Source organism: Gouania willdenowi, chromosome 16 (genome assembly GCF_900634775.1).
Source record: "Gouania willdenowi chromosome 16, fGouWil2.1, whole genome shotgun sequence".
NCBI classification, from domain to species: Eukaryota; Metazoa; Chordata; class Actinopteri; order Blenniiformes; family Gobiesocidae; genus Gouania; species Gouania willdenowi.
The window spans coordinates 8,650,612-8,666,345 of NC_041059.1; the positions used below are offsets into that span (position 1 = coordinate 8,650,612).

General features: G+C 37.7%; 1 protein-coding gene across 1 annotated transcript in view; it reads right to left on the reverse strand.

Annotated features, from left to right (window-relative positions):
* The window catches only part of bmper (BMP binding endothelial regulator), a 37,550-nt gene extending 28,432 nt beyond the window's left edge, over nucleotides 1-9,118 (reverse strand). Inside the window, exons 1-2 of the mRNA XM_028470705.1 lie at nucleotides 8,475-9,118; nucleotides 1,425-1,510 (exon numbers count right to left, since the gene is read on the reverse strand). Of these exons, the coding sequence (XP_028326506.1) occupies nucleotides 1,425-1,510; nucleotides 8,475-8,589 (201 nt within the window). The 5' untranslated portion in view covers nucleotides 8,590-9,118. The remainder of the gene's footprint in view (nucleotides 1-1,424; nucleotides 1,511-8,474) is intronic.
* Between the last annotated feature and the right edge of the window lie 6,616 nt (nucleotides 9,119-15,734).

The window sequence follows — 15,734 nt, forward strand, 5'->3', positions numbered from 1 at the left end:
AGAGCTGTGCAGCAGAGAGGAGGTGGAGGTGGGAGGGCGAGGGGTCAAAGTGCACATGTTTCAGAAAACAACAAAAAAAACCCGGGATGTCCCCTAATGTTTTGTAGGCTACTTTTAACGGCCAGGACGAGCCAAGACAGCGTGACGGCATGAGGCACGTCTGGTAAAACAAACACCACCATCGCTTCAGGTTTCGCTCACAGTTTTCTGTAAATGTGTGGAAAATTGTAAAAAAGTCAAATTTAAAATGAATTCCTGTTCTTGTTAAACACTGAACACATTTACATGGGAGCTTTAATTCAGAATTAAAATTAAATCCTCTTTAAACTAGGGGTGTGAAAAAAAAAAAAAATTATCTCAGGATATATTGAGATTCTTTGGGTGCCGATTTTAAATCGATTTTTCTAAAAAAAAAATAATAATAATAGTTGTTTTTTTCCTGATATTTAATCAATAATTACTCTGAGACTTCTACACAGTAGTTTCAGTGAAGAGAAACTTGTTGCACCGTATTTTATGATGGCAGTGTTTTGATGTGCAAAAACACTAATAATAAATAATAAATAGGATGCTTTGAAGCAAATAGTTTTGACTCAATTTGTCCTCTGAATGATCAATATATTCTGATGAACATATACAGCAACTTGATTTTTCGTCTCTACGTTTAATTTTAATCGTATCGTGACCCAAGCATCGTGATATGTATTGTATTGCAACATCCAGGCCAAAACTCAACCCTACTCACCCCTGAAAATGGCCATCCCGAATGAAACCTAAATCCAAATGAAGTGGCTGGTTTATTCTTATTTTAATTCCTAATTCCTCGATCCTGTAAAAGTCCGATTCATCTTTGAATTAATTCTGGTCGTTCTGCGCTTGCTCGTCCTGTCGCGATGACGCGCTGGTGACGGCACAATCCAAGATGGCCACCAAAGCAAACGTTGGATTTGAGACTATTTATTTATCTATTTAAGAGCCTTAGAAGACATGGATGTGATGAAAAGAGTGAATGGACAGACGCATCAACATGCAGACATTCCCACGGTTTTCAATGTTGTTGCCGACAATAAAAGGTTTGTTGTGTTTTTTTTTCCTGATAGACGTGAATACGTCACGTTCGCCCCCTGACCAATCAGAACCCTTACCAACCCCCAGACCTAAAGTATGCAGCAGAATACTTTAATTCCAAATTATTTAATTCTGAATAATTGATTCAAAATTAAAAAATGTTATGTAACCACTTTGGATTTTAGGTTTGTTTCCTATAGCTTCTGTTTAAAGGCACTAAACGCTGATGTTTTATCAAATCACTGAATGAGATCACCTTTCAACAGAATAAGAGATGTCAACAATCATCTTCACACAATGCAGAACTCATTTATCCACTCAGTCTGAGGGAAACCTTCTCACAGTGATGCTCTTACCAGACAGACACAGGTGATGCATGGGTTGTCAGTGATGTGAGGGATGTGCAGCACCTCGCCTTCGTTCTCACAGCTGGCCTCGGTACCTGTGGACGACGACAGGAAGGTCAGCACAAGGTCAGGGGGTGATGTTGAATTGTTGGACATGCTTTAAATGTCTCTCAGTTTCAGAATCGCTGATGGCAGCACGCGGCAGGTTTTTATTGGAGCGACACACAGATTCAATGGTTACATTCATGGTTGGGATGGAGGTAATCACATTTATCAGATGTGATAAACTCATGTGAATATCAAACTGATAGAAATGTAAATTTAATCAATTTGTTGCAGTTGTATTGAGCATTTCTATTGTTTGTTTGTTATTTTGTTCTAAAGTAATAAAACTCTCATTTTGTTCTTCTCTAATTGGCTAATAGTCATCACATGTTTCTCAGACATTATGAACCAAATTTTTTTGTACAATGAAATTCTTACTTTGATGTCCACACTGTATACCACAAAGGTTAAAAATGAAAAATAATCAAAATGAATAACATTAATAATAATAACAATTATTTAAAAACGTAATTATGTTGTTATGATGGATTTAACCGTGCATGTAAACGAGACACCCAAACTAAACCCAAAGACTTATTTAAGAATCCTTTGTAAAATCATCAATATTTGCTGTAGAAGTGGCATTTATTCACATTTTCCTCCATTTTTTTTATTCATGATGTCGTATTATCCGCGCAGGTAAACGAGACACCCAAACCTGGCTCTTAAAAACAGTGAGTGGCCCACATTGTTACGAGCCCAAATGTAATTTGAACCAACAGATGAACAGGAAGCGACCCCAAACACAGGGGTTTATGGGTAGGAGCAGACACATGTCAGTGTCTAGGAGCAGGCAGTCATCACCCTCCTCCTCCTCTTCCTCCTCCTTCGTTAGCAGAATGAGACAGAGGTCCAGGCGGATGCTTTGCTCTTTTTCTGCACATGTATAACATGAATTAAAGTTGACCCCGGTGAGGACGTCACGTTGTTAAAACAGCATTAGCGAGTCGTTGTTATCATCATCAATTCTAATCAAACCATTTCCAAACCGCAAAGGATCAAAGTCAACGCAAGATAGAAGAGAGGGAATCTCTTATCAGCATCCTGTGACCTTTGATGACCTCGGCTCATTTTGGTTTGAGGTTTAAATCAGAAATAAAACAGATAATTACAGTATTTAATCAGCCAAAGAAGAGCTCCAAAAATAAGTTTAAAAAATCAAACATTTAACAAGTTTGTAGAACAGTTTCTGCCACCTGAGGTTTATCTTATATCTCACTGACTATAACTACACAGCTTTATGCAAACAGGGTTTCGTCACTCATCAAGACACAGGCATCATTAGGTCTGATTTTTAAATACAAAATATGGTTGCATTTTTTAACATGTACGTATCAGCCATAATATTATGGCTACCTGCCTAATACTGTGTAACTGTGGGACATACAGAACAAAGTAAAGTGTGTTAAAGACTGTGGCTTTAACACAAATCGCATACTAACGCAGTAGTGCGTTCACATTAGATAGTATGAAAAGACTGAGTACGTGAGAAATACCCTGATGACATTTTTTAAGTATGCACGGTGGGCACACTAGTCATACTCAACCGCCCCATCATGCATTGCAAGCAGAACGTAAAATCGTCCTGGGACCGGCTTCAAGCTAAAAATCAAACATCCCTTATTCAACACAAAAGCATCTCTTCTTGTCTTCCATTCGTTTTTTAACACTTTTGTAAATAGAGCTCTTGTTTTGAAGTTAACTTGAAGTTTTATCCGTAGCACAATGGAGGTTCTCTGAAAATCTCCAAAATGTCAGAATTAAATGTGTTTCTGCAAGTTTTATCTATTAATTGACCAGATGTTTATATCCTACTTGGTCACTTTTTCAAGGTGGTTCACACCTTGGCCAGCACGCCAGTCTGTCCCTGGTCTAAAATAAAATAGATTGTGTTCGAAATGGTATATACTAACGTACTACTTGTTCTAATATTAAAGTCAAATTACTATGTTGTGCATACACATTGGATAGTATGAAAAGATTGAGTATGCGAGAAATACCCAGATGTATACTATATCGGGACATTTTTTAAGTATGCACGGTGAGCACAGTCATATTCAACCACCCCATGATGCATTGTGAGCAGAATGTAAGGGTTAGGGTTAGGGTTAGGGTTAACCCTAACCCTAACCCTAACCCAATAAACAAATAAAACACTTTGAAAACAAAAATGAATTATTATTTTTTTCAGCCAAAATTTTTTTTGAAGTCAAACTTTTTCTGCACCACCTTTTTTGTCATCACCATCCACACCACAAGATGCAACACGCGCATATATGTGCACATACAATCTCAGTATGATGTGAACTCAGTACATGATATCGGCTTCCAGCTAAACATCAAACATCATCTTTTCAAAACAAAAGCATCTCTTCTTATCTTTCGTTAGTTTTTGTAAATAGGGCTCTTGTTTTGAGTTTAACCAGAAGTTTTGTCAGTAGCACAATGGTGGGTCTCCTAAAATCTCTGAAATGTCAGCGTGAAATGTGTTTCCATAAGTTTTATGGATCAAATGACCTCATGTTGATATTCTACTTGGTCACTTTCTCATTTAAAATGTTTTCAGAACTTTCAAAGGTGGATATTTAGCCTCAGTGTACTTCAGGTTTGAAATGAATCGTGGGAAACATAGAAGTACACTTCAGTGGAAACGGTCATCATCCTAATCATACTTATAGTATATAGTAGACAGTATATACTCACTGAGTTTGTAGTACATAGTACTTTATGTGATTTTGAACACAGCCAATGTGGTCCATTGAAGCTGGATTGTTGTTGCTGCCTCAGGTGTTGAATATGAAAATAATTAATTAGTGTCATGTGTCATCATCTCCTTACAGCTGATTGGCTGTGTTAAGATCAACACTCCTTATGAACAACAAGAGTTATGGATAATTTTTAAACTTATCTTATGATGATTTGAGTATTTGGACGATATAGTCGGGCAACATTAAATAAGAGTTTGATGATAAAAGAAATGTCTACACTGAGTGAAATATGAACAAAAAAGATATTATTATTTTTTTGTAATCACATGTTTTATCAATAGATTTTTGTTCAAAAAACAACTTTTCCTCGTATTTTCTTACTATTTGACAGGTAAAACATTACAGCCATCAGCTGAAGTCTGAAAATTGAAAACTCAATGGATGGATGGATGTTGGATGCGATGGATGCATGTTGTCCTGCTAATCTCACAGATCGTGCTGTTTTCTCTGTATAGTGGAGTAAACTCAGAGGCCCCAGTGCGACAATAGCTTCTCTCAGTGCCGTCTGGTTTTGTGCCTCTGGGTTCAGTAATAAAGCAGAGCTGTGGATTGGGGCAGAGCAGACGAACCCTGCCGACTCCACCGCAACTGTAAAATTTACAACCTTTGGGCGTAATTAAACTGGCAGGTTTGTAAGTGTCAGGGCTGTGTGAGGAGGCACTGAGGAGGGGACTCTGTGTCTCAGAGGTCCTGTTGATTTCCTCTTGTTTTTCAGCTGCTGTTTCTGCCTGATATGCATTAATCCTGTTGGTTTAAGACAAAGTAGAGCAAAACAAAAAAAATAAAAAATAAACTAAGCAAAGTAACAGAAAGCTAAGGTTAAAAAAAAGAAGTATGCTAAGTTGAGGTTTTGTTTGTTCAGACAGGGTTTTTCAGGAAATTTTAAGGCATAGGGCAAGATTTGAGAAAAAAATAAACATTCATTTTAAGTTTTTTTTACTACTAATGGGTGATGAAGTGCTCTAAACCAAAGAGAATGAGTTAACGCATATTTCTACCTGTTGCCTTGAAAAGATTGTGTGATACATTTTGCTTTTCGGAGTCTGATTTTCCCACCCATTTCTGTGGACGTGACGTCGACGCTGATGATGACGTCAAATGACGCGTGCGCGTTCATGACAGTCTTGGAGAGCCGTCAGATCTATTTCCATAATCCATGTATCAAAGATAAGAATAATCCATGTTATTGTGCAGAAAAAGGAATGTTTCAACAGTGTATTTCTTTAAAATTGTCCTCTGCTCCATTCTACATCCACCACTGATCAGCTGTGGCAGCTGCAGCAGGAAAGGAAGAACGCTGCAGCACAAACGACACTATGTGACCAAACCCAAAAACCAGATCTAAATATCTGTCGGAACCCCACCCGTCCGGTGCCGTCGGATCCCGTCAGGGTTCGGTCGGGTGCCCATTATCTATCCACAGTATCTAATCAGCGGTGCTCCGTGATAAACAAACATTGGATGCGTGCTCCTGAGGTGGCTTGGCTGATGGCTGCAGTTACACCAACCAACTCAACTCAACTCAACTTTATTTATATAGCGCAAATTACAACAAAGTCATCTCAGTGCGCTTTAACAAAATATAAAGTCCATAGTAACAAAAAGAACCCAACAAGATACACGTGAAGAAGCATTTAGCGACAGTGAGAAGAAAAAACTCTCTAGCGGAACCAGGAACCACTGTGGAACCACTGTGGAACCACTGTGGAACCACTGTGGAACCATTGTGGTGTCACTATGGAGTCTGATTTCTAAATTTAACAACTATTCAAAAAGAAGACAAAATGAATCTCGTTGGAACTATTACATGGAAATCAAGTGAAACTTCAAAGGAACCATGAAAAGCATCAGCAGACACCTTTGATGAAGACTGGCAGATGACAGTCGAAACATGTCAGGAGATAAAAAAAAATCCTGAAAATCCTTGTCTGATTAAACGAAACCACAACTTAACATACTATTCAAAAAGAAGACAAAATTAATCTCACTGGTACTATTACGTCAAGTGAAACTTCAAAGGAAGCATCAAAGGCATCAGCAGAACTCCTCTGACGAAGACTGGCAGTTGACACTCGAAACATGTCAGGAGATCAAAAAAAATCCTGAAAATCCTTGTCTGAATAAACAAAACCTCAGCTTAACATACTATTCAAAAAGAAGACACAATGAATCTTGCTGGAACTAGAAAAAAGAAGGTTCCGACAGGGCCAAACAAAAACTGATAAAATAATCAAATAAAGCAGTTCCAACAGTCGTTTAAAGGGTACGAGCTGAAGCAGAGTGAAAAATGTGACCTTTCCTCCACTAAAGGTCACTCACTCTGATTGAAAATCTTGATCTGGTCAAACAGTCTTTACTTTTGACTTGGCCGTCATCTTTTTTCCAACTGAATTTCACATTTGGTTCACTTTGTGTCTGTGGATCCCTAAAAATAACAACTTCAAAAAGAGGAGAAGCTCTAGAAAAAAGCCTGCACCATTGATGTGATCAGCAGTTTCATGATCAAATCCCAGAGGCTCCCACTTTAGTGTTAAGGAGGAGGACAAAAGGACAGATGATACAGTGCATATTTGGGATGCCAGGTTGGGGAATCTGATCTGCTGTGATCACAATGCAGCAGCGTCCTCAGCTGATGGAGGTTTTTGGGGATCTGAGAGAGAGAGAGTTCCTGTTCAACACATTCTCAGGTTTGACCAGAAAAAGGAAAAAAAACAAACATCTGGTACAGGTTTCTATCCTCCATCTGATTCTCATCTGGCTCCGTTTGCTTCAGGGGGCAAAAGATAAGAGTCAAAAAAAGGTGGAAATGGTTAAGATCTGATTTTATTTATTATTATTATTTGTCCTTTTTAAGCCATCTACTGTATGAGAGTTTAAAGCTGAACTTAAGAAGTTAAATCCCAGAATCTAAACTTATCAAACTATTGATAAGTGATAAAGGATCTCCAGAAGCACTGACTTTAATCCTCTCTTCTCAGGGGCCCTCAGGGGCCAGCTGCTGTAAGACATCCATCCTCCTCCAGTCTCTGCATCCAGACATTATAGTGATGCAACATGTGTCACACCCGAGGAGGAAGAACGGATCTATAGTCCGACTAGAAATGTGAGCAAATATCTATTTGGAAAAGGATTATTTAACCTCAACCAACTGTGACACGATTTTTACAACTTTTGATTTGAGCAACACTTTATAGTGACCGCATGGACAACACTGGAGATGCTTTGGACAGAAAAACTAGAAAAAGCAAATATTTAATCAGTGTTAAATTTATTTGTTGCCTTTTACGTTTTATGAACACGTTTTTTTCTTGCTTTATTATAGACTTCTTTCTTTCTTTCTTTCTTTCTTTCTTTCTTTCTTTCTTTCTTTCTTTCTTTCTTTCTTTCTTTCTTTCTTTCTTTCTTTCTTTCATACCGCATTGAAAGTGAGACTTTAACGTATTTTGGAGAATAATTCACTGTTTGGGAAAAATTAATCTAAATGAGCAAAACTAGAAAGTATTCATTCAGTGTTTGAATTTGCTTTTTTTTTTATTGCTCTTTACTTTTTATACACAAGTTTTCTTTCTTTCTTTCTTTACCGCATTAAAGTGAGATTATGTTACATGTCTTCTAGAGAATAATTTACAGTTTAGGAAAAATAACAACCTATTTGAGCAAAACTAGAAAGCAAGTATTAAATAAGTGTTTGGATTTGCTTTAATTTATTTATTGCCCTTTAATTTTATACACAGTTTTTTTTTCATTGCTTTTATTATAAACTTATTTTATTCTTTCTTTTTCTTCCTTCCTTACCTTAAGGTATTTTTAAGAATAATTCAAGGTTTATAGGAAAAATAACAGCGTTTAGTTGCTTTAATGGTTGAAATATCCCTGAAGACAAAATCACAAAGTTCTGCAGGTTGTTTTTATTTTAATTCTTAAACTTAAGATTTCTAAATCTTGCCACGTTTTTTTTTTTTTTTTTTTAATCCTTTGAAACATTAAAGAAAATAAAAGCAGTGAAATTAATTATTTTTGTTTTAAGACGTTCACAGCTGATTATTAGTAATTCTCTAACATTATTACGGTCCAGATCTGGAGCCAGGAGCGCAGACTAAATAAATCGGAGCTTTGGATAGACTTTTACGCACGGTGGGTGTCGCGATGTGTTATTACGAAGCCATGTGATCTTTTTAAATCTTACCTGTAATTAGTGCGGAGGTAGAGCAGAAGGTCTGGATCAGCAGCAGAGAGCAGAGGATAAACCTACAGGTGGACCAGGAGGAGGAGGACGGACAGGTCGGGGAGCGGCGCCACATCCTCAGGCTGTGTTTGGGATCTTATCAAAGAGGTTTGTAGAGGAGAAGAGGGGGAAAAAAGTCAAACTAAATCCAAAGAAGGACCGGGTGACGTGTTAGAGATCCACACCGGGTGTCGGGCAGATGCGCAATGATTACAGCTGGATTACAATGACAAAGACGCGCCGGCAGACAGGAGACAACGAGGCTGCGCATGACCTGTGCGCGCTACAGGAGTCCGTGGATGAATGGAAACATTAGTGATAGAAAATAGCTCATGTCTCAAGGGGAACAAATCCGACAGGGAAGCTTGGAATGTGAGCGGAGATCAGAGAAGATGTAAAGGAAGATGGAGCGGTTTTGGGTTTTTTTTGGTTCCAGCCGTGCGCGCTCCTCGATCCCAGAGTCCGTTTGACACATGGAGGATGCTGGACTGTCCCGGACTGCTGCTTCTCTCTGTGAGCGCTCCTCTGCCTCCTCCCGTTCCTGGTATTAAAGCAGCCCCCGGTGTGTCGGAGCCGCACCACGGAGTCACAAAGTCCAGCCTCCTCCCTCTGTGAGAGCCAGGACCTCCTCCTGCCTCCATGCAGATCCTCTCCAAAACCACCTCATAGACTTCCCCTGGATGGATGGACCTCCCCTCAGACCCAGACCCTGTTACTACAGCCTGACAGCTCGCCTTTCAGCCTCTGCAGCAAAGAGCAGCTCATTGTTTCCTAGAAGGAAGCTGAAGGAGAGGTTAAGTTCTGATTGGGGATCTGGTTTCATATCCAACAAGCCAGCAAAGCTCCACACATTTATAGAGTCAGGGTTATTATATATATATATATATATATATATATATATATATATATATTTTAAAGCAGAAAAGTAAAAAAAAATTTAATATCCATCTTCAAGCCTTCCATCTGTTCTTCTTTTTGTTTCTTGTATATATCTGTAGTATATTTGTAATATTATTTTCTATGTAATGTGCACTTGTATTTCATTCTTATTTAATGAACAGTCTGTTACTAAATTATGTGCGTTTTTCTTTCTTTGTTCTTTAGCGTTTATTATTTTTATTTGTAATAGTTCTTGAGCCTCTGTAACAAAGTTCATTTCCCTCTGGGACAACAAAGTATTTCTAATTCTTTTTTTTCCCAACATGTTTACCTTGTTTAGATCGCAATATTATATTTAATGATAATTAATCATATTTGCAAATTTTGCTTAAAAAGCTCTATCGTTGTTTCTTTTATTGCCTCAAACCATTGCATTGTGGGTAAATTATTATTGAAATGTATTCTAAAGAAAAATACTCAGTCATTAAGTGTTGAAACCATAGTTATTTACTTGTAACGCTCACCTTATGGTGACCTCCTGATGACCTTAACAACTAAAATGGATTAAGTTGCATAAATACAGAAAAGATTTAGACTCTTCTTCTATGGTCACATAAACTCTGCTGAACAGCTCCATAAAAGTTTCCATTTATGAATAAATGTCAAAGTTGCTTTTTATATATATATAAAAAAAAAAAACAGGTAAATGCATTGTTGGTACTCGGAACACTTCATTTTGGTCTGGAAACATATTTTTTATTCATTTTATTTTGCTGATGACAAACCAAGGAGAGCATCCACAGTTGTTGGACATGCTCATAAAAATCCATGAGAAAAATATAACAAATAGGTTTTTGTTTCAGGGTTTTTCTCTAACTTACCCATAAAAACTCTCAAAATAAGTAAACTAAATATGATTTCATCTACTTTAACATGTCAAGCTCCAAGACACTGAGATTATCGGTTCCTCAAATCTGTACGACATGTAAACACATCCATCAAATACTGTATTAATCAATTGTATTGGTTTTAAAAGTACATTGAAGAAGCTTTAAGCTGTTTACAATTCTGCTGTTAAAGAGTCAGAGAAAAGCTGATTATTTCCTCCAAGGAGGAAATATTTCCTATTTAATATTTATGTGTTTGTCTGTTAGCAGAATTACCTCAAAGGTATTTAACGGATTTAAACACATTTTAACTAAAGGTAGACCTTAGACCGTGGAAGATTACACTGAATTTTGGAGGGGATCCAGATCAATAAACTGATTCTGTATCAGTTTGGGGGAAAAATAACTCTCTCATCATTGACTAAATTTCCAAAATGTATCTTTATACTGTAATTGACAGATCCCGTTACAGTTTGCCTCAATTATGGCGAGTTGGTTCCTCAATCTTGGCAATTTCATCCCATTTTTCCTTAAAAAAAAAAAGGGTGTCCATATACATTTGGACTTACTTTATGGTTATTAATGGAGTTAAGGGTGAATGGTTTTGGTACCATGATCAGGACCAATCATAACTGCCAATATCTGGAAAAGAGGATATTTGTCTTTTGGCAGAGGTTGACACTCTCTGATTGCTTTTGTTATACTTCATATCTATGACATGTACTTGTGTTGCATCTCTAACTACTCAGGGCTTTTATCAGATGTCCTACATTAATGTGACGTTCACTATCTGACGCTTTGTTTCCTTGAAAACACAGAGAAAATCACACCACATTGTCTCATTACGTTGCCATAAATCTGCAGTCTGGAGACAACATTAAAGTCTTTATGACAGATAAGGTGGGCAGTGTCTGAGTTTTTTCTCTCTCTGTGAATGTGTTTGTGTGTCTGGCCTCTTCTTAAGTGAAGCTCGTCAGAGGCTCCGACAGGGAGGAAAATTGAGTCTTCAAAGAAATAACTTTAGATCCACCCAAAGACTTTTAAGTGAGCATCGCCCAATGGTTTTCTGGAAACAGACACCATAGTGCAACCAAAGCAGAGGTGTGGAGAGACAGATAAGAATGTCCTGGAGATGCTTTTAGAGCAATGTGCGATAGAAACAACTTTACATGTTGTCAAAACGGGAAAATCAGAGTTTAAAAAAAAAACTGCTCTTTAAATATTCCTGTGGGGAGTGGATTTCAGGTTGAGTTTAACCACTAGATGGCAATAGAGAAAAGACTGGGGAGGGGCCACACACACACACACACACACACACACACACACACACACACACACACACACACACACACACACACACACACACACACACACACACACACACACACACACACACACACACACACACTGAAGGAAGACGTTGGTCTGGAGAGGGTGTGAGACATCTGTCAGATTTGGCAACAGTACTATAGTCTTCCGTACTCAAGTAAAAGTATTGAAGTTGCTCCCTTACTTGAGTAAAAGTAAAAAAAACACATGCTACTAAATGCACTTAAGTAAAAAAGTTCATGTGGATTTGTTTTGTTTTTTCTTTTTCTCTTAAAGCTGCGGTATGTAGAATCCTCTCCCCAGTCTGTTGTGAAACCGAAACTCAACCTCCCTTACCGGTGTCTTTTGTCAACGCTCTTAGCGACTACTTTTCTCTAATATAGACTAGTGATAAGTGTATGGACTTTATCTTGTGTTATTAGAGATTTTTCTGGTGTTTTAGAGATTCTAACATGAATACATGTTTCACCCTTTAGTTACTGTCCTGAGCAGCGGTTGCTGCCGTCGGCTCGTCCCCGCCATAAGCACACACACACAGGTGGCTGTGATCCGTACTGACTGATAACCATCACTCTGCATCCAGACGATAAAATGTATTCACTTTGAATAAGCTTCTCTTGGTTTGCATGTGCGTCTGTTATCACTCTCTCTCTGACACCTGTGTGTGTGTGGGGGGCGGAGTCGACGCTGCGCAGTCATGGAGGATCCATGAGGACACAAAGCGATCAGTGTCTGTAGCTTTAAACTGTTGCTTCTCCACCTCAGTCGACCTTTTTCCTGTTGATTTACTGTGTAACTGTTGTGTCTGACGCTGTTATGGAGACTTTCGCTGGAACGTCCGTCATTACACTTTTACTACCGAGGGTACGTGAACGTGTCATGACTTCAGTAGAGCAGCCAATAGCAACGCCAAAAACAGGTCATGGAGCACACGTGTTTGCAGAAAGATCTCTGATTGGCTGAAGTCCAGATTGTAGGAGCGTCACACACCTGGATTTCACTGTCAGAAGACTTTGATTACAATACAGATATGATTATGGATTTTTGACTAAATTATGCCACAAAAAGGGTTACATATGGCAACTTCAAGAATTTTATGTTTTGATAGCTCTTTGAGATGACTATTGCAATTTGCGCTACATAAATAAAGTTGAATTAAATTAATTTAAAACAAATGTCCTTTCAATAATAACACAGGGTTTTTAAACCAGCAAATTCCATATAATTTTGTTTTTTTAAGAACTTGTAGAAAACTGGGACATGGAAACAAGTTGCATCTGTTACCTTTGAACATCTAGAGCAGAGGTAGGAAACTTTTATCACTGCAGGGCCACAAACATGTGTTTGTTTGATCAGAGGGCCACATGTTCATGCCATCATTTAGAATAATGACCAATCTGAGGGTTAACACAGGAAAGAAAAGAGTTTTTATAGTCATTTTGTGTGTTTTTCTCTTGTCTTTTACTGTATTTTTCTGCAATGTTGTAATTATATGTATTTTTTAATATATTATTGATTTTTTTTCTGTCATTTTGTGCATTTACTTTTGGGGGCCGCATGAAATTAGACCGTGGGCCGCATGTGGCTCCCAGGCCGCCAGTTGCCTTTGACTGATCTAGAGGATTTAACGCTCATATTAAATACAATTTGGTCAATATTTTAAGAAAAAAAATGAAAATGCTCAATTAAACCCAGAGCAGCTTTGAGTTTAACATTTTTAAAAACTTGAAAATGTTAACTATGAAACTAAGGGACCTGCTTTACGTCGTGGCATCATCTTCGAAGGACTTAAAAGTAACGAGCTTATTTTTAAAATGTAAGTTGTAGAAAGTGCAGATATTTGTTTAAAAAAGTAAGAGGTATAAGTAAAAAGTCGCCCAAAAAAAAAAAAAAAGTACAGATACCAAAAAAAAGTGCTTAAGTCACCTCTGGTATCTTTTACTTGTTGCTTTGCAAATGCAGGAATGATGCTGGATTTTATTGTGTGTGTGTGTGTGTGTGTGTGTGTGTGTGTGTGTGTGCTGCCGTGGGGGCAATGGTTAAAGCCCCCTGTAGTCGGTGGGTCTGGCAGTGAGAGGCTGATGGGGGAGAGGTTAGACCCAGCTGTCTGAGTCACAGTAACAGGCAACACTAACACTATTAGCCACTTTTCACCACAAACACCTTTCCAGGAACCTCACAGCAGCACGAGGGATTGTATTTAGTCCTTTCTTTTTCTCGTTGCAGACGTCCTGCATGGACTCTGTAGGTTTGAGGAATCTTTTGACCTGAAGTTGTAAAAAAGCTCTTTTACAGTAGAATACAGTAAACAGAGCAAAGCATGATGTTTGTGCTATGATCAACCTTCACAAAGGAACAAATGATGCATTTATTAATAATAATTAATAATAATAATAATAATAATAATTAATTAGTAATTTAGCCAGAGGAGACGACAGATTTTCAAAATAAACTATTTGCATATGCTTTTATTTGTAATGGAAAAAGGTCACGCAATTCTTTTTTCCTACTTTTGGATGAAATGTATTATTGCTAAATCAAATTTAAAGTAGAAGTTAAAAATAAAAAAAGCAACATTTTAAGTTAACATAAAATAGTTTTTGAATAATAATAATAATAATAATAATAATAATAATAATAAACATGAAAGCATGAGAGGAAGCGAACGAGTAACATTGTCAATGCCATCAACTAATCAGCATCAAGTTGGTTTATATTGGAAGCGTTACCATGGCAACTCTTGTGATTGACAGCTCACGTTTTTAAGCAAAATGCGCTTTCAGGGTCTTTTTTTCTGTCAGTGGCAACAGACGTTCAGTTCTGAATAAACGGGACAAACGGGACTGAGCTTGTGAAAAAACCAAGACAAATCATGGTTTGACGTAACTCTGAAAAGTGGGAGTGTCCATCGGGACGTCTGGTCACCCTCGCTTTGTAACTGTCCCACAAACACAATCTTTAACAAAGTTCCCCAGAAGAAGGCCTGGGCGATTTGGACCAAAACTCATATCTCCATATTTTTTCTCAAACTAGCGATATACAATGTAAATCTTGATCATTTTATTTCAAATAAAGTCTGACCAAAAAGACAATTCTGGGTTAAATTTGCCACACAGCAGGCACATTTATTAACAAACAGCTGATCAATATGTGCCACTTTAGAAAATGCACTCACAATTTTTATGCACATTTAGGAGCCGAATTTAGAAAAAGCAGGAAAACGACCAAAAGATGGTCTGTAAAGAGCTGCCGCTCTGTGTGACGATGGGAAGTTTGTTGTATATATTTCAGCGATCAGACGTAGGAAGCTCTGGAAACCATCACAATATACACACCACTGGTAATCCAGGGAAATTGGGCTGCAAGATAATCCCTCTGCATGTTTCACTGCCATCGCACTGAGGCCACGTAATGCAGGACAAATGTTGAGTTAGAAGGAAACGAGGGATTCCTTTCCAACCGTGCGCTTCACCGAGCTGCTTGAAATGGATACAATGATTCTGTTCATGTACGTTAATGCCTACTGGTGGTAATACAACTACAATTCTGGCAGACACACTTTTATTACAGAATTTAGAGATTAGCTACAGTGGAAAAAAAGGTTAGCAATGCTGTTTCTTAGCAAGTGGCTAAAGCGTATAAATCCAAGTTTCTGATGTTATTCTTGTTTTTTCCAACAGTCCAAAGACTTCAAATGAGACACTTTCATTTTTATAGTTAATAATGTTTTAAGGAGCTTTACAGAAAACAGCTGGAAGTCAAACAGGTGGTTAAAGCCATCAATTTCTTTCTTTTCTTTTTTTTTTTTTGTCAAAATCTCAGCCTTGAAACATTAAGAAATGTAAGACTTTACACACACAATATTACACGTTTGGACCAAACATCTCATATTCAGAGATTTCACAAACTAATTGTGTTTCTGACTTTTTTCTCATAAAAGAAAATGAACTCTTCAGGAAATTTGATCTCTTGACATGTTTCGACAATCCACTGCGGAACATAAGGACACATCAAAGTGATCAGCCGATGCCTCTGAGGGAGACTGGCAGTGGACAGTCAAAACATGTGAGGAGATCAAGGTAAATTTCCTGAAAAAAGTTGTCTGAATAAATGAAACAACATATTA